The sequence below is a fragment of the Periophthalmus magnuspinnatus genome, chromosome 16 (genome assembly GCF_009829125.3).
Source record: "Periophthalmus magnuspinnatus isolate fPerMag1 chromosome 16, fPerMag1.2.pri, whole genome shotgun sequence".
Lineage (NCBI taxonomy): Eukaryota > Metazoa > Chordata > Actinopteri > Gobiiformes > Gobiidae > Periophthalmus > Periophthalmus magnuspinnatus.
Window position 1 is genome coordinate 27,613,879 of NC_047141.1, and position 18,334 is coordinate 27,632,212.

Consider the following 18,334-nt stretch of genomic DNA (forward strand, 5'->3'; position numbering starts at 1 on the left):
GAGGTAAGTGTCTTGCTCAAGGAAACAACAACAGCATTCATCTGTGGGAGCTGGAATTGCACCGCCAACCTGTGGGTCAGTGGATCTAACCGCTCGACTAATGATGTTTATGTCGAGACCAGGATTCGAACCGCCAGCTTTTAGATCTGTGGACAAAGACTCTATAAACTTACCCTAAATTAGCAAATATAACCTATCCCATAAATAGTTATCAGCAAATTACTAAAGACTAAAGGAAACTGTGTCGTGTGTGACTCCAGACGTCCTGTCCTCGTGAGCCCATCGCAGACTCCAGCTCAGAGACGCGCTACTCACTGACATATCTCCACAGATCTGCACAGTGATAAGCCCAGTGTTGACACAAGGTGCACCTGTTACTCACAAACCTCCTTCAGTAAAGTCGAGTGAGCGGTTTACTACAGAACGCGTAGACAAGACTGCCCCCTTGGGTGTTTTTGTGGTACTGCAGGATAATCATTTTGATCTCTTTTTTCATTGTTAATCATCAGCCTGCCATAATAAACAATTACAGGAGATAAAAATGAAGCTTTGAAAACTTTTTAAATCATTTGTTAATCAATTTTAACTTCATAACTATACTCACTCATTCATTCATTTTACCTTCTCAATAATAAACATTAGCTCATTTCTTGTCTTCTGCTTTGTACCAGGTTTAGAATTTTCTTGTCTGTTTCTTTGCCTCCTTTTTGCATGTTTCTATCTCTTGTCAAGTCCTATTATGTTTTGTACTGTACAGTTTTTTTTCATAAATTAAATTAATAGTAAAAAAAATCTTCTGAATTAGTTCATAATAAAAAGACAATAATAATAATAATAATAATAATAATAATAATTTGCACTCTGTCTTGTTTTGATCACACAGTTTTAACCCATGTTATCTTTGCTTGATATAATATAGTCTAGTCTTTCTTGTCTGATCGCTTGAATTTGGCCTGTGTAATAGATTCAGAACTGTGTGTTAACTAAGAACAATTGTGAATATGTGCTTTGTCGTTTTAACCACATTTGCTTTCCTCCTTTCTTTCAGTCTTTTCTTCTTTTCACTGCTGCAGGAAACAAACTGCACAATCCTTCAGTTGTTTTGAATTGTGAATTTGGACAGAGAGACTTGTTCCGCTGTTATGCAACGTCTATATTTAACCCTCTCAGTGTGAGCGTCTTTGTGACTTTGTGTAAAACAAAGGACCAGTCCATCAGGCTCTGTCACTGCACTTGTCTGCCATTACACCTCCACTGTGGCTCAGCTCTGACATGAGGAACCACCATGTTTACCCAGCCCAGGTTTGCATAGCTGGTTCAGACAATAGCACAGGTAAGACAGCGTTAAATGGAGAACTAAACCAGGACCCAATCAGGAGTAGACCTTGACTAAACCACGACTAGTATAGGATCAAAACAAATCAATATCAGGACTAAAATCTGGACTAAATCAGGACAGAAGCTTAAAAAAGTTTGTTTCTATCGTCCTAATTCAGCCAAAAAATACGTTGGATACTAAAAAACAGGTGATTTGTGCATACTGATTAGGAATAACAAGGTAAAATGTTAGCGACTCTACTCCATTTCCAACCCAAAAAGTGTCATTTGGCAAGACACTTCATGCCCAAAAGTATTTATGTTGTGCGCGTGTGTAAGTGAATGATGGGTCATGGTCACTGTCATTTGCACCAATCTTTTCATCAGTTTGCCCCGGGGCAGCTGTGACTACACCACCAAGTATGTGAAGCGATGGAATAAGGCAGTGTAAACCTCTTTGACTCTTCAACAAATGACTAAGCCAACGTGTGTGGTCTGATTATTCATTCATATTAGCTAATCGTTAATAGACAAAGCCACACATTTTTGTATTTTATTTTACATTTTATAGTTCTCCATGAGTTGCTACAGTCTTATGTGCTGAGCTGTAACACAAGAAACAATCTAACAAGCATCAGTTTCACCCCGAACGATCTCCTTACAAAATACAGTCATCTCGAGTCTTTTTGGAATTTACAATCTCATTAAAACATTACAGCAGTGAAATGCCAATCTGTTAAAGGTGCGAAATGTAACTTTTCTGGGGGAGAGTGCGTTATATTACTTGCTGGCTTGTCTCTAGGGAGATATTATTGCCTAGAATGTTCCATACTACTGCATTAAACACATGTATCGCCACGGTGACAAGCGTGAAACAGCACCAAGCCAAGTTACAAGACAAATATGTTGATTTTTGAGCAATACAAATACTTCAAATTGAATAAATGCAAGGTAAATAAGATGGATAACACCCCGCTGTGGAACGTTCAAGGCGAAGCAATAACATCTCCATGGACGCAAGCAGGTGACACAACCTCTATCAGAAAAGTTACACAGTGCAGCTTTAAATAAATGATCATTCACGATGCAGAAAAAGTGTTTGTAATTAGACAGCCTAAGAGTTTGGTCACAGCGTCACAGCACGTAGACAAGACTCAGCGTCGTCACACAAGCTCCTCTGACAATTTGCTGAATGTCTGACCACACTCTTCACCCCCATTTCGTTCTGCTCGTTAGTAAAATTGTGCAAATTGTTCGATCGAGTTACAGTAGATTATTACGGGTTGGACGTCCTGCTCCACTGCGCCTCGGCTGAAATGAAATCGCAGTTTGAAATGTCAATGTCAAAATGCACGTGATGATTCTTGTATTAGTTTAACAGTCTTCTCTCAAATGTGGCGTGTTTAAAATGTGAAGCGTGAACCGATTTCCTGATTTGGCGACATATATTTCAAATCTGATCTCAATCACAGTACCGGTACTTGTCAACAGTGCAAGCCATCCTAAGACCAATGAGCTTTTTCACATTTTTCCATATAGGATTGAATTGAAGAACAGCCATGATTCTACACACAATACACACACAAAAAAGAAAAACTATGAGAAAAGTACAAGCCAGAGTTGACAGCATTCCTCATGAATTCCATCTTTTGTAACGCCTTCCACCACAAATATGTATTGACTCTGGGTCGGCTGGTCTGGTGTACAGAATTTTCATTATTGAGATTCTGGTTGCGCTGGGGAAAATAGCGAGCTTGTTTCCCCAGCAGGGATCCTCATGCTTCCCTTTGAAATGCAAAACAGAAGCTCTATAAAAGTGCAGAGGTACAAAAATCTGGATACACCTACAATCAAAGTACTTTCACTTTCTGTCATACAGTGTAGACATAAGCCTAGACGATGCTACATACAAAACAATGCAAAAAATATATAAAACTTACATTACAACGCATGTACAGTGACTTTACAGGTAACCACCAGCTAATCTGCTTGTTGGCACTGCTTATTTAACAATTCAAGGTTTTTAAGTTGATCGATTACTGCATAGTTTTATCCGTACAGAAATGTTCTAGAAAAATGTAAATGCAATATGAATTATACTAAAATTTGAATTTAATTGGCACATTGTAATTATTAAGACTGCAATTATTTGGGCATTAAACAGCAAAATATATGATTTTAAAAAGGGTCAGACGGGTTAAGGTGATTCTTGTATTAGTAGCAGTTCATATTTCAGTCTTCTTTCAAATGTGGATGCTCCCGGACGTGTTTAAAATGTGCAATTTTAAAAAAGCATTTCTAATCACAATTGCCACACCAGTCACATTTAGATATTTTTCCAAACTTGTTCGGTTATATGAAGTTATATGTTTGAAAAAAGCCAACTAATTCACTGAAAATACAGGCTTATAGTTTTCACAGACTAGTGGCATTTGTTTCAACTAACTTCATTAAGCACAATTTGCCATATTTGTAGTTTTGTTTGATATGGTCGACATAGACTGTGCCTCACGGACATAAAGAGCAAGGCTGAAGTAACATTCATTGAAGCAATATTTTTTTATGTCTATCTAGAAGTAACTAAATACAATCTGGTCGGAAAAAGACAACGTTTTTAGTTTTAGTGCGAGATTCAAGTACAGAAGCATCACTGTGAAAGTCCAGACTAACTAAATAAATTCAAGGCATTTCAAAACCAATTTGTAACATCAAATAAATTACAATCTGTGCTGAGGAAGAAATGAGAATCAATTTTATCAGAGAATTGACGAGATTTACAAGATAACACACTTTTTTTGGTCAAATTTGTATGTTATGAAAATTTAAAGTTGGACCGTGTTAAAGATATGCTACGTAACATTTCTGGTGAAGGGTCTGCCACACGCATGTCTCCACGGAAATGTTCTTGCTGTGCTTGAAAAGTTTCACAAAGCGGCATTAAACTTATCTACTGTATCTCCATAGAGCCACCAGGCCGAGTTATAGATCAAATCTGTGGAAAGGTGCGGTGGCATCACAATAAGAATGCACAAAAACACCTTCACGAGAAAAGTTACATAGCGTATCTTTAGAAACCGGTATATTAACCCACACTAAATAAACCTGTGTTTCCAATTCTTGTGAAATTTGTGAAAAAAGTTACAAGAAGCAAAGTCTCAGGAATAGTATTTAGAATTTTTGCAGCCAAAGACCTCATGACACAAAAATGTATGAACTCTGAACATTACCGCTCAAAGTCTGTCATAACTAATGGTAACAGGTTTCTGGAATAGCAATAAAGTTCACTATGGAGACAATTTAATTATAATATTATTGAATAAAATAGTGTGAGACCTTCTAAATATTTCTCATTTCTCTCTGAACACAGCTTGTACATGTCAGTAATAGTAGCGTGTGCATATTTGCCTATTTCACGAGGTTGGTTGCCCGTGTCTGGATGGTGACCCTGCGCGGTGGTGGTTCTTCTATGTTCCTATTGGCTATCAGGTCCTGCAGTTGGAGAGCTCCGCCCCCAATGAAGCAGAAGGCGGGGCAAACGGGAGCGGAGCAGTCCAGGGGCCCTTTCCAGAGCACCCGCAGCGAGTGGGCGTCATAGAAGGTCACCCGGCCTTTGTCACAGTCCAGACAGACGCCCAGGCGAGGAGGCAGAGGAGCCGTGAGCGGGTGGGACAGGGAGCCGTGTCCGCTGCTGCTGTGAGAGAGCACTGCCCCCTGGCTGTGACTGTCGGCATGACTCTGAGTGTGGCCCTGAGGCAGCAGGATCTTTCCCATCCCCATGGTCAAGAAGCAGAAGGAGGGACAGTCCTGAGCATCCTCTGCACCGCTGTCATGGCCGCTGTCTGGGTCACAGCTAAGGGTGGGCACAAGGGACAGATGAGAAAGAAAGAAATACAAAAGTAATACATCTACTACTTTTTACATTATTTTGACATTTTTGTTCTTATATTGGTTCTTGGGGAAATAGAGTCACAATTTCTCCTTCATAAAGCACTAAGAGGTAATATTTAACATTTACAAAAACACCTACAATAACCTGCACCAAGGTGACTTAAAAGGCACCCAGTCAAATTTATGAAGTGTGATGAAGTAATTACCGAGGGCTGGCTATGTCTGGAGGGAGGTGAAACCACTCCTGGAGTTTGGTCTCCTGTCCCACTCCCACCTGTGAGACAGAACAGTCCTGAGTCATGTTAAAAACACAGTTATTTATTTTTATTTATACAGAGAGAACCAAACTTAGACTCTCTTTTTTATGGGTGCTCTGTTCAAAATACAGAAAAAAATACAAAGAAAAAACAAAACATTTTACGCATACATCCATTTAAAAGATTAAAAACAGGTGCAGACATTTTGGGATGTCGTGTGTAGAGAGGTTGGCTCTGTTGTGGGGCGGACCCTGTCTCACAGTCCGTTGCTTTGCCTTTTGGGGTTTATACCTGTAGACTTGATGGCTCACAAAGATGTCATACAATTCCTCCTGATGCTGGGTAGAAAAACTATAATGTCAAAATGGGTTGGTAACGATGCCCCCTCTGTCCAAATATGGAAAAATTTAATATCTGAGATGGTGTCTTTAGAACGGTTAAGATATTGCCTCAGTGGTAAGTCCAATCTGTTCAAAAAATGGGAAAATCTTCTGGACTGTTTGAAAATTAAAAAGATAGAGGTGTAATACTAACAATAATTGCTGAATGTTGTTTTCATCTCGTCATAAATGCTGCATCTGATATGACTCACTTAATTATTATCTCTTTGCTGAAGTAATGTGCTATGCTGTGCTGTTGTTCCTTGTGTGTTTGGGTTTTACTTTAATCTGTATAAAGCAAAAATTCAATAAAAATAATATTAAAAAAAAAAAAAAAAAAAAAACAGGTGCAGGTGTAAGCATAAAAGTTTGTTACCATATTGTTAAATTGCTTTTGTGGCACCAAAGTAAAGTTTCTTACAGCCCTCATACCTTCACGAGGTACGACCCGGGCTCCACTGAGCATGCCCAGTAGTGTCTGCCCTGAGTCACAGCCAGGTCGGCCACCAGCAGGTCAGAGGTCAGGTGACAGGAAGTGAGCGCTTGATCGGCCGCCTGCAGCAGAGATAGTCCTGGGACGCTACGGGCATAAGTCAGTCCTTTACCCAGAGCCAAGCGGTCCGCGTGAAGACCCCAGCGAGAGTCCAGAGAGAAACTGAGGACTGAACATATGCCAAGGACACACAGGGACAGAGGAAGGAATGAAATAAGGAATAACAAAAGCACAATTGTATACTTTAAAGGGACACTATGTACATTTTTGGATTGGGGGGGCCACCATCAGCTTGTCGCCATGGAGATGTGTTTCTTAGAATCCACTTGTTTCATTACGGGTGTTTCTATTGTTCAAAAATATCTTGAAAATCCTGCATTCTTATTGTGAGCAGGGTTGCCTCTTCACCAATCTGACCTGACCTGCAACTTGGCCTCTTGAACTCAACTGCTTGTCTCCATGGAGATAGATAAGTGAAATGCCATACTGTGTAACATTACAGGTAGGGCTGGAGCTAATGATTATTTTAGCAGGCAACTTGTCAGCAGTTTTTTTTTTTTTTTTTTTTGATTAGCCAACAAGTCAAGTCAAATGATTATTTTCTATTCACGACCCTAATTGCAGGCAAAGCAATAACATCTCCGTGGAAACAAGCAGGTGGCTGACCCTCCACCAGAAAAGTTACATTATGCAAGAGGCAGGAGCCCATCTCACCAGGAGCGGGTGGGGTGTGCAGGTACACCTCTTCACTGTACTCCCCAAATCCTGCCTTGTTGCATCCTCTGACCCTGAGCACATACACACTGTCCATCTGCGGCCGCTCGATCACTGCCGACGTCCCCCTCACTTCGTCTACGCGTTGCCATGACACCGCAGCGTTTGGCGACCCGGTGCCTCCCCATGTGGCTCCAGTGGCCCCCGAGCGCCGCTGGTATTCCACAGAGAAATGCCAGGCTGGGGCAGAGTCCTGGGGCAGGCGCCAGCACACAAACAGCTGGTCGTAGGCTAATGTCTTCTGGGTGTCAATGACCGGGGCGACGGGGGCTGCAGAGGCAAGAATGCACAGGGCAATAATTCAGCCACTTGAAAAAACAGATAAGTGTCATTTTTAAAGCGCATTGGAGCCTTGTCAATTTCTCTTGGAACTGGGACAGTGTTTACAAAAACCAAATCTAGTTTAGTGCCAAGTCAAATTATTTTTGTCCTAGGGATGCAACAATGAATCAGAATATTCATGACAAGTGAACTATTAAAACAACTGTAATAGTATTTAGATTATTATTATCTGAAATATACAAACTGTAAAACACATGTCAAAAGACCTTTCTAGGCCTGTCACGATAACACATTTTGAAGTATGATATATTGGTGCAGAGAAATATTGCACTAAACGATAAAACTGAATATATTAAGATCTGTTTTATGCCACTGACGTGAAGCAAAATTACCTCAGTAAACCCATTTTTAAATAGACAGTATCATTAAAAGGCCTGAGCTGCAACAAATAAACAGCAGAATGAACCAATAATTAATCATAGAAGTTATTTATTCAACCTTCTACAGCTCAAATCTCATGGTATTACCTGAAAATGCCTAAATTTGCAAAGAAATTAAACATACGATAAATACTGAGCTTCAAGATATATTGTTCCAGCTTTCATATACTGAACGATAAGTCGATATAGTGATTATCATGACCTTTCATAGCAATTAAATATTAAAAATAAAAATGTTTTCATCAGTAATACATTTTATTGCTAAATATTCTCAATCTAGAAGTCCTCAGTCAACATAATTCAACCTTGATTTAGTTAAAATTGGTTAAGACTCTTTTCTATCCCTATATGATGTTTGAGATGGTAACAAAAATAACAACAGCTACTACAAATTTTCACTCAAATCAACTGTTTTTGCAAAAGATCTCTTCAAACAAAATGTATGAATATTTAAAGCCCACCAACAACCAACAACATGAAAGCACCAACCCTGTATGAAGTTCACGCTGCTGATGAGCTTGACTTCTCTGGAGGCATCGAGGTGAAAGTGTCTGAACGAGGGGTCGGCTGAGAGGGTGAAACTCTGCAGGTTCTCTATGGCTTTCACCAGTCTACAAGTAAACACAGAATTTTTAAAGGAGCACTATGTAACTTGTTTTAGTAGAGGATTCACCACCAAGTTGCCTCCAAGGGGATGTTATTGCTTTGCTTGGAGTGTTCAACATTATGGCATTAAAAGTATATATCTCTATAAAGAAAGAATGTATGTTTTTAAAGTTTTTTTTACCCTTGAGATATATATTTTTATTGAGACCTGGCCATAGATAAGAGATCCTTTATTTATCCCACAATGGGGAAATTACAATGTTGCAACACAAAGTACATCAGTGCAACAGTTGTATCAAAGATTTGTGAGATAAACAAGGATTCACTAATGGGAATTAAAACTATATATACAGTACATACCTAGAATAAAGATAAACTTACATACTAAATAGATTTAGTATTTAGTATTCTAGTTTTAGTGTTGTTTAGTATCTGGCTTATGATTTTTTGCCCACACTAGGGTCTATAGGTCTTTAACCACAAAGGTGCATATTTCACGAGGCGTCTTTCTCTGGACTTACCTGTTGTGTGTGACTCTGGCCGCCTGCACAAAGCATGGTGGGTCTGTCTCTCTGAGCAGCTCGTGAGTTAAAGTGACAAGCCCCCCGCTCTCCTGTAGACCGCGGCGCTCTGACACCTGCCCCGACAGCGCCTCCTGTCTGCGGCTGCGTGTACCCTCCAGCGCCTGGGCCAGAGCCGCCTGACGCTCAGAGACTGCAGCCCCCAGCTCACGGACGCTCTGCACCAAGTACTGCATCGCCACTGCACTGTTGGCCTAAGCACATACAATGGCATTCATTACAGCAAGGTTTATTCACAACTGTGGAGTTTACTCACTGTTTATGTTCACATAAAACATAAGATCAATCAGATCAACAAATACTGTCTATTTACCTCCATTTGTTTGATTGTGGCCTCAATCTGGGCAATCTGACTCTTTATGATATCTTGGTTAGCCAGAATGAAGTTGGCTTGTTTGGTGACTCTGTCCTAAAAGACAAGCGGGCAGGTCAGAGCTTAAGTTTAAACATAATGTTAAAGCTTAAGTTTAAACATAATGTTTAGGTGTATTCAGATACATAATGTTGACCTGCATTTAGGTTTACTTACCTTCAGAGCCTGGTAGGCCTCTGCTATGGGCAGCACTTTGTGCCCGTGGTGAACACGCCGGAGCTTACAGTACTGGCACAGGAGCTTCTGGCAGTGACGACAATACCACTGCATTTTCTCGTGCTCATGAACTGTGCAGGTCAGAACCTACAGCAAAGGAAAGATCCTGTTTGAAAGCCAAGAAAACTCTAAAATCCCAAACCTAAATATCACTAACCTTTGGCCGAAAGCTGTTTGTGGGTAAAATGTGCTCGTGCTGAGCTCGGGGAGTGCCCCAAGGGTGGTAGAGTTTGAAACATTCATTACAGAAGTTGGCTTTACAGTCAGCACAGCCCTTTGTGGCCTCCAGAGACTGTGGAGGCTTACAGAAGCCACACATGATGGCCACACTCCCCAGGCTGATGGTGTGTCTGTACCTACGAGGAACACAGGAGCAGAGAGATAAAGAACAGACCTGTACACCTACAGCAAACTGTGCACATCTAAGTTTGTCCTGCTTTACTTTCCAAAGTTATGACTTCTACTCTTTAACTGCCTGACCTGAATACTTCACCAGCAGCTGCCTTGTTAGAGCGTCCTGAGCAATGAAACATCACATTAGTTTGACCTGTCCAACAAAGACCTGCCTCAAGGCAACAGCTGCACCTCCATCCTACAGCTACAAAACCCAAAACCAAACCAGCTACAACAACATACTTACTATTTCTGAACACAGATTTATTTTACTGCTGTGGAACTGGGACAGAAGACAGTTGTCAGACTTTATGACTCTTTTTTTGTACAAATATGATACTGCAGTCTATCTTCCTCTGTCTGCCTGTCTCTATCTCCCTCTGACAATGAATCACCATCTAACAAATGAGTTTCTCTGTCTTCAGCAGCAACATATCGACTAAGCTTTCTCTACTTTTCTACCTCACTGCTCACTGCTCACTGATTACATAGTTTTTACTTTTTGTCATTTACTTCATTTGTTAAGAAAACATTGACATACAGTGTATTTTAATATTGCCCCATAAATAATAATAAATGTAGATGTTTTACCTCTGCACAATGCGTTCTAGTGTGAGGTTGCGCAGGCACTCGGTGAGACCCCTCTCCCCCAGCTCCACGTCCTGCTGACAAGACGGGCAGGGGAACAGCATCGGGGGGCCGGTATCCTTCCTCCGTCGTCCTGGATACGACCCACACACTGTACCATGAAACAAGACATGAGACATAAGGAGAAATAATGGAGAAAGGCAACACATTCACAGATATACTAGACTATATTTGTGCTAGAGCATGGTAAAGAGAGCTGATGCACGGTGGCAGCTCTTAACTTCTTGTTTAGTCTGTGTATTTCTTTGTTCACTTTGACGACACCAGGGATCAACAACTTTTACATTTCATAGGTTACATGCCAATTAGGAGTTAAGTTACATTGATTCAAGGATTGGACTGAAGAGTACTTAAATCTAACTACTATATTTGCAGTTAAACATGTAACTTTTATAATGGGATTGAACACCAGCAGCTTGTCCATTTAGAGATGTTTTTGCTTTGCCTGGAAAGTCCTACAGTGTGGCATTTAACTTATCTATCACCATGGAGACAAGGGATGATACCACTAGACCACATAAGTTACAGGTCAGGTCCGTGGAGAGAACTGCTCACAGCAAGAACACGTGTTTTTCAAGGTATTTCAAAATTGTAAATGAATAAATGCAAGATAGATAAGTTAATGGCATACTGAGGCAAAATTATGACATCCCCATGAAGACAAGCAGATGGCGAACCCCTCAACAAAAAGTTACATAGAGCACCCCAAAGATAAGAGCACTACACATCAACTTCGACTGGCCAAAAGTGACTAATGAGACTGAATGTTTTAGTAGCCAAAAATAATTTCTAGCAGCATTCGGTAAGTTAAATGGCACGCCCTGCAGACATTTTATATCTAAACCTATATGTTCTTACTAATTAAATGACACTTGCTCTGATAATTGTAGGCCTACCTGTTCTGAGGATATGCTCCAGGCGGTCAGGTGTCCTAGGCGGGGGTCTGCGTCCTTGTCGCGGGGAGCGGGTGTTGGGCGTAGACGCAGGAGAGAGGGGCTCAGGAGGCAGATCTGGAGGAGGGTAGCCTCTCTGTACTAAGACCTCCGCAGCACAGAGGAGACACACACTGTGCTGGCAGGGCAGGAGAATTGGCTGCTTCACAATCCCATCGCACACGGGGCAGTGCAGCTCCTTCTCCATGCTCCTCATGCTCGACTGCAACATAAATATACAATAATTTAAATAAAATCCTAATTATGAATAGATTTATGATTGCCTTATTATTATGACAGGGATAGTGCCCTCCCTCCAAGCCTATTAATTTTAGTAAGAAGTGAAATAATACTATGCAACTCCTGTATAACTCCTGATGCTTGACTACATGATAAATATAAAATCCATGTTGAACAAATGTATTTCCTGACTGGTTAAGTGGCACTGCTCCCTGTTGACAATCTGGAAGATACTAGTTTTGGTGAGATATTGGTAAGATATTATACTATTAAGAAAATATTAAGAAGAGCACAAACAATATAAAAGGGTAGCATTTGGGGTTTCTTTAAATAGGCCTTGCTTTTGTACAAAATAATGCTGCTGAGGCCTGGTCCAGCATCACAGCCCTGCATCCCGTCTCTATGACAACCTGCATCAGCACCGCTCTGTGATAGTAGCTTACAATGACTAAAATAGATTACAATATTTATTTGACTGTGGCTGCTCGATAATAGTTAAATGTATTACACATTAGGGTCAGTTTATTGCTATTCCTGGCGTCTTATTTGAGACATCTGCTTTATTAGCCGTCTGATGCGTGTAGCTTCAAAATGAATCAATCGAGCAGACTACTAGCCAAAGTAAAATGATTATTGGATTGTTATTCCCATTGGAAATCTAATATTTGAGCAGCATAGATGATGTGCATATACAAACCAGCGCGTCCATGATAGACGCAAACGCCTGTAGTTCTGCCTCGGCCATGCTTCGCTCTTGTGGCTAATTTCCTCCACAGTCTGCGGTCTCTGGACTATCCCTCATATGGACATGAGCTGATGCTCGTGTGTCTGGCTCTTAGCAAGAAAAACCTGTCCAAGAGAAAGTGGACCAAAGCAGCTCTGGTATCTCCGTGCGCTCCGGGCTTTGGCACACACACTGAGCTGTACCATTTGATCATAAAGACCAGCTGAGGATGGGGCATTGGGAGTATAGGGATGGAGGCGGGATAAATAGCATTTTTAAATTCCAATATCAACACCCAGACCGTAAAACAGCCCTTTTCATCCATAAAACCATTTGCAAATGTGATTGGAGCGTACATAAGTGTTTAAGAGTTTAATATACATAACAATTGAATGAGTAAAGTGTGATTGTCTTTGTCTCAATCCCCCACGTCGCCACTAGATGGCAGAAGAAAATTATGGTCCGTCCCTTTATTTGTCCGTGCCCGGAAACAAAATTAAATATGTGATGTTTCTAACCGGTCCAGAATAAATGAAACACCATTCCCGCGGTTGTTGTAGCAACGGGGGACGCGTCTGCATTTTCTGCTGTTTATTTTGTCAATAAAACAACGATTGACTAAACTTTCTTAGACAATTTTTAACCCCACTAAACTTAGATCTTTTGTTCTCGGTCGGTCTTTCTAAATTGTCCCGATTTGCTTTTTCGGACGGTCAAATAAGCCTTACGGTCTAGAATTACAGCTAATTATGAGAACATGTCTGCTGTTAGCAGTCTCGTGCCTGCTCGCTTCCTCACCATTATAGCGCACCTGGTCATCGTTATCACTATCTTTTGGTCGAGGGTAAGATATTTATTTTCATCATAAATGTGATTAATAATAGCAGTGTTTATGAGCAATTTAATTGCTGAGATTTGACACTATAACGTTCTTCTGTGTGTATTATTTACAGGACAGTAACGTAAAGGCATGTCTTCCTTTGGAGTACACACAAGAACAATATGAGGAGGAGGACAAAAAGTAAGACAAACATAAACACACATCTGTAAGTGAGCCTTGGTCTGGACACATGTGGCTTCACTGTGTCTTTTCTTTTCCAGGTTGGTGGTGGGGCTGTCAGTCACACTCGGCCTGTTTGCCATAGAACTGGCTGGTTTCTTCTCAGGAGTGTCCATGTTCAACTGCAGCCAGGGGCTCCTTTGTATCCTTATCAGACCCATTATGTATAATTGTGTTTATTTGGTTCATTACATGGACTATGTCAAAGGTCTGCTTTATTTCCATGACTCTTAGCCTCTTTTTGTGACTTGTTAACACCGTAGCGATTGGAGTTCATGCCAGTGCCTCAGTAGCTCTTCTTTTCTATCTGTTTGAGCAGTGGGAATGTAGCGTCTACTGGTGGATTCTTGCCATTTGCAGGTTGGTAAATAGTGTATAATGTAAATGTTTCCTAAAATTGTTATTTTTCCTGACACATCTTTATACCAGCCCTGGCTATGCACTGCAGTGCATCTGTCTCCTTGTCATTTTTTGTATTTGAAAAGTGGGAATGCTGGACATACTGGGTTATATTTGCCTGCTGCAGGTGTGTGTTCAAGTGTTGAGTTCTATTATTATAAAATGTAAATGTTAAATAAGTTTATACTATTATATTTCATTAAACAGTTTAGAGTTCTGTCAGACAAGGAACCAGTTTGAATATGAACTTTTGAACTTAATTTCTCTCATCTGTTTTATGTGTTCTAGTGTCCTTCCAGCCTGTGTGGAGATCACACTGTTTATTGCTGTGTTTGGATTTAAGAAAAAGGCTTCATAGTTACATCTCTCAGTAGGACATCTTTTAATCATTTTATATCGGCTGGCAGTATCATTGTCTACAAAAATGTCTTTTGGATATGTCCTTCACTCCTTGTGTAAAATGCATTGTATTTTGTAAAAATAAATATGAATCGATAACTCTTCTTGAGGCTTTTATAAGAATATTTCTCTCTCTCTCTCTCTCTCTCTCTCTCTCTCTCTCTCTCTCTCTCTCTCTCTCTCTCTCTCTCTCTCTCTCTCTCTCTCTCTCTCTCTCTCTCTCTCTCTCTCTCTCTCTCTCTCTCTCTCTCTCTCTCTCTCTCTCAGATATGTAGATATACTGTAGATAGCTATGTAAATATAGATTAAATTATATCTCTTAAATGGTGAAAGGTCCTCAAAATGATGCTTATAAATAAAATAGAAAGCTGTAATATCATGTAATAGTCATGAATAGTTCCTCTAGAGACGTTGTATCGATATTTACTAATATTGAATATAATACTCAACATAGACTAATATGGTGTAGTGTTACACAAGTGATATTCACCAAAACACGGGCGCAGCCAACAGAAATACATTAGTTGTTGGTTCGTGATGTATGATTATTACAGTAAATACACTTGACAGGTTTAATGCTGACGTTAGCCCCGCCCCCTGGTCCGTCCGCTTTTCTGCTCCGTGTCGCTGCTTTGGTTCCTGAAGCCGGTGAAGCCTTTAGCTTCCTCAAAGAAGTTTAATCTTTTACACCATTCCGACTGTTTTTGTTCATTAACATGGGTATGTTTTACACGTGATATTCGACCGGTAAACTCTGTTAAATTCGTATATTTTGACGTGTCTCAATGTGATGCTAGCTTCGTCTGAATTTTGATATGCTCACATCAAATCATTCTTTTAGATTAAAATATACCTCTTCATGGCCATTGTGTGAATTATATTCAGTAAGTAAAGTTAAATGTATTGCATTAACGGGGCTGCCTCCAGTTAAATTATGGATCTGTTGTTAGAGTAAATCTAATGTGTCGGAGCTGCTCCAGTGCGCACACTGACGTGGCCTTGTGCTGTAGGACCACTGCACTCAGACCAGCTCTGAATCTATCAGTGTGGACAGCACAGATGAAAAAAGTGAAGTTTGTCCAATATGTTGTGCTGCTCAGTGTATTTAAGGTTCAGTTTATTATGATGGACAGTGACTTTAGTGGATAGCACCACACCAGGCTCGGTGTCTTATTAAATATAATGGGGTCAACCAATGTAATGTCTGTAACTATGAAACCTTCTGGTGGTCGGTTCGCAACGTGTTTGTGCATTGAGATGTTATGGCTTTCCATGCAATGGTCCACTATATGACATTAAACTTGTCTTATCTCCATAGAGACAAACAGCTGACCCATCAGGCTAAGTTACAGGTCAGATCTGAAGAGACAAGCCTACTCTTACTCAGAGTGAAAGCTTTGTTATCATATCTTTTTGAGAAATAAAAATGTCTGTATTGAATAAAGTGCAAGATAGGTAAATTTAATGTCATACTGTGGAACATTTGAGGAAATGACATAACAAGCAGGGAGCGGAACCCATACTAGAAAAGATTCATAGTGCTCCTTTTAATGGATAATGAGAAGTCAATATTGATACATGGTGCTTATGAGATTATGAGTTATGGAGACAACAACCTCTCTGCTCTTTCTCTCTATCTGCCCTGTGTAGCTGTGAACACAGGCACGTCCCTGGTTCTGTCCAGTCTCCTCTCTGTGCTGGTCTTCGCTGGGATGCAGATGTTCAGTAAACAGCTGGGCTCCACAGAGTGGCTCACTATTCTGGGAGGCTTCCTGGGCTCAGTCCTCTTCATCTGCTCCCTCACTGTATCCTTGTCTTCTCCATGTATTGCACAGTGATGTAGATTTTCATTTGTTTTAGGTATGCTCAGTTTATTCGATTATAACTGATGATCACAATATAATTTTAAAGAGCTCCAAAGTGATGTATAAAAATGTAAGACGCTAAACTCCATTCCAGTCCATTCTATACTCTGTTGCTGTTTCTGACACATTAACTTTGATCATTAGGAAAGTAAAATTTTATAAAACTGCTGACATATTAAACGGATGGTTGTATAGACCAGGAATTCAACCATGGGGACCAAGTTCATATTAAATCTGTTATATTCAGATTGTGTGGTCCTCTAGGAGGCGCTCACGACAATACTTTGGTCTTAAGATTCATTGGTTCCAGAATGAAAGAAAATTAAGGGCTATGTTATTTGGTCCTGGTATCAATAACTGTGAATGATATTGTAATAATTGTAACACTAAATTTTGATATTGTGACATCCCTAATTAGTCTATCAACAATCAATAATCTGGAATGGAACAATGGAAGGTTCTCCTTTAAATTATTTGTTTCCTCAACATTATTACCAGGCCTTCAATAACCTTGAAAATCTCATCTTTGGAAAGGGATTTCAAGCCAAAATTTTCCCAGAGAGTAAGTAATGCTGATTAAAGATGAATTATGAATACTGGAAAAAAAAAACAATGTGATGAACCACACAGATGAGATTTTATTTATTTTTTTTCCATATTTCTCCTAGTTCTGCTGTGTCTGTTCCTCTCACTGTTTGCCTCTGGTCTGGTTCACCGTGTTTGTGTTACTACATGGTAAGTTTATATATTTTTAAAACCTACATTTGATAAAGAAGCTTCGATCTGTGCAACTAATTGAATTTGAATTAAGAGTGAGTCATTACATCAGTTATCAGCTTAATCAGCAAATAGAGACATATATAGTCATGTCAGTGGCTGTGGTTACATCCAAACTTAAAATCCGATTAATATCACATTTTTTGAAGTTTTTTTGATTATGTAAATGGAATGTAAAAAGCCAAATCATGTAATTTCTTTCTGATTATGGTCCAGAAATCAGATTGTAATCCGATTTTGGGGTGCATGTGAATGCGATGAACAGCATGTTATTTGAGGCAGAATTCAGACTTTGGAACTAGTCATTTGAGTATTTTTTGCGTTGCACTGAAAGACATTTTTAAAAAAAGATCAAATTCAAACACATCGCCCTAAAGAAGATAAAAAAATTTTTTAAAAAAAACTTTGCGAAACCTTTGCACATACCAAACCCATACATAGTTACAGGAATTGCTATATTTGCAACAGTTCTCCTTTCATAGAGTAACACATAAATATGAAGCTATACACTACAAAAATGAGTTGTGTGATTAAATACATCTTTGAAAATCTGTGTAATCCCTCAATTGTCGTATGATCTATAGTAAAAGAAAATCAATTCTGCCAACTGAACAAAACGTTTTTTGAGTGAAGACGAGCAACAAAACATCTTCTTACGATTTTTGAAAATGTGTAACAAACATTTTATATTAACTGTGTCATTCATTCCTTTATTCATTCCCTTTTATAGCCTGATCTTTTCCCTGTTCGCCTTGTATTACATCAACAAAGTGTCTGCGGCCCTGTATCAAGCAGCCGTCCCCACAGTGACCCCGGCTAAAACTGCCAGCAAGAGCAAGCGAAAGAACTGAAAGAACTATACTCAGCGTTTGTCACAGCGTCTCTGTATTTTACACTTTCACTTCAATGTCAGACTTCAATTATGATTTATACATGTGTAGTGCATCTGCCCACATTCCATCTGTAAAATGTAACATGCACCAGTCTGGTTTCAAATTATTACATTGAAGTTAAGTCTTGAGCTAAGTATTTTTTCATTCATTTTATAAATAAACTTGAAGGAAACGTCTTCTTTGTGTTGGTTGCTTCACTCTTCTCTCAGCAGCAGTGAGTAAGTTTAACAAGGTGTGGTCACATTGTTGGATGATTATGGCACACCTTTTATCTTTTTGCATTCCGTGGTTTAAACCTGCGTAAGCAAAGTATTCTGGTGATTATTTAAGACTTAACACATATAGGAAAAGTTAACACAGATATTGAGTAAACATAGAGTGTTATCAGGCTTTTAAA

The 18,334-nt window shown here is 39.7% G+C and overlaps 3 protein-coding genes across 5 annotated transcripts; 2 read left to right on the plus strand and 1 right to left on the minus strand.

Annotated features, from left to right (window-relative positions):
• Nucleotides 1–4,722: 4,722 nt before the first annotated feature.
• Nucleotides 4,723–12,565, minus strand: trim46a (tripartite motif containing 46a). 2 transcript variants are annotated; one of them, XM_055228054.1, is made up of 13 exons: nucleotides 12,508–12,565; nucleotides 12,243–12,244; nucleotides 11,545–11,803; nucleotides 10,592–10,739; nucleotides 9,765–9,963; nucleotides 9,548–9,694; nucleotides 9,332–9,427; nucleotides 8,959–9,212; nucleotides 8,321–8,442; nucleotides 7,050–7,379; nucleotides 6,275–6,504; nucleotides 5,412–5,479; nucleotides 4,723–5,167 (listed from the first exon to the last, which is right to left on the minus strand). In XM_055228054.1, the coding sequence occupies exons 1-13, from the start codon at nucleotides 12,563–12,565 to the stop codon at nucleotides 4,723–4,725; spliced, it is 2,358 nt and encodes a 785-aa protein (XP_055084029.1). The 2 variants fall into 2 exon arrangements, with proteins under 2 accessions (XP_055084029.1, XP_055084027.1); XM_055228052.1 differs by lacking the exon at nucleotides 12,243–12,244 and having other exon boundaries at nucleotides 11,545–11,789; nucleotides 12,492–12,565.
• A 531-nt stretch (nucleotides 12,566–13,096) lies between these two features.
• On the plus strand, nucleotides 13,097–14,424 carry tmem107l (transmembrane protein 107 like). Of its 2 annotated transcripts, none has more exons than XM_033981266.2 (5): nucleotides 13,097–13,388; nucleotides 13,498–13,565; nucleotides 13,646–13,746; nucleotides 13,868–13,964; nucleotides 14,292–14,424. In XM_033981266.2, exons 1-5 carry the CDS (start codon nucleotides 13,302–13,304, stop codon nucleotides 14,359–14,361), a joined length of 423 nt encoding a protein of 140 aa, XP_033837157.1. In that variant the 5' UTR covers nucleotides 13,097–13,301; the 3' UTR covers nucleotides 14,362–14,424. The 2 variants fall into 2 exon arrangements, with proteins under 2 accessions (XP_033837157.1, XP_055084030.1); XM_055228055.1 differs by lacking the exon at nucleotides 13,868–13,964 and adding an exon at nucleotides 14,034–14,130.
• A 598-nt stretch (nucleotides 14,425–15,022) lies between these two features.
• On the plus strand, nucleotides 15,023–18,113 carry krtcap2 (keratinocyte associated protein 2). The gene is made up of 5 exons (XM_033981050.2): nucleotides 15,023–15,122; nucleotides 16,053–16,207; nucleotides 16,766–16,829; nucleotides 16,936–17,002; nucleotides 17,775–18,113. The coding sequence occupies exons 1-5, from the start codon at nucleotides 15,119–15,121 to the stop codon at nucleotides 17,893–17,895; spliced, it is 411 nt and encodes a 136-aa protein (XP_033836941.1). The 5' UTR covers nucleotides 15,023–15,118; the 3' UTR covers nucleotides 17,896–18,113.
• Nucleotides 18,114–18,334: the final 221 nt, after the last annotated feature.

What these genes read in the sequence shown, in the direction of transcription:
- trim46a (XM_055228054.1), bottom strand. Translation starts at nt 12,565, where the DNA reads ATGGCCGAGGCAGAACTACAGGCGTTTGCGTCTATCATGGACGCGCTG. An exon ending in GCACACCCCACCCGCTCCTG is followed by an intron (nt 6,505 to 7,049) that starts GTGAGATGGGCT and finishes GCATATGTTCAG; the next exon opens with TCCTCAGTTTCTCTCTGGAC. An exon ending in CCAGACATAGCCAGCCCTCG is followed by an intron (nt 5,168 to 5,411) that starts GTAATTACTTCA and finishes GCCCACCCTTAG; the next exon opens with CTGTGACCCAGACAGCGGCC.
- tmem107l (XM_033981266.2), top strand. Translation starts at nt 13,302, where the DNA reads ATGTCTGCTGTTAGCAGTCTCGTGCCTGCTCGCTTCCTCACCATTATA. An exon ending in TATGAGGAGGAGGACAAAAA is followed by an intron (nt 13,566 to 13,645) that starts GTAAGACAAACA and finishes TTTCTTTTCCAG; the next exon opens with GTTGGTGGTGGGGCTGTCAG. An exon ending in CTGCAGCCAGGGGCTCCTTT is followed by an intron (nt 13,747 to 13,867) that starts GTATCCTTATCA and finishes TTAACACCGTAG; the next exon opens with CGATTGGAGTTCATGCCAGT.
- krtcap2 (XM_033981050.2), top strand. An exon ending in AGCCAAAATTTTCCCAGAGA is followed by an intron (nt 16,830 to 16,935) that starts GTAAGTAATGCT and finishes TATTTCTCCTAG; the next exon opens with TTCTGCTGTGTCTGTTCCTC. An exon ending in CGTGTTTGTGTTACTACATG is followed by an intron (nt 17,003 to 17,774) that starts GTAAGTTTATAT and finishes TCCCTTTTATAG; the next exon opens with CCTGATCTTTTCCCTGTTCG.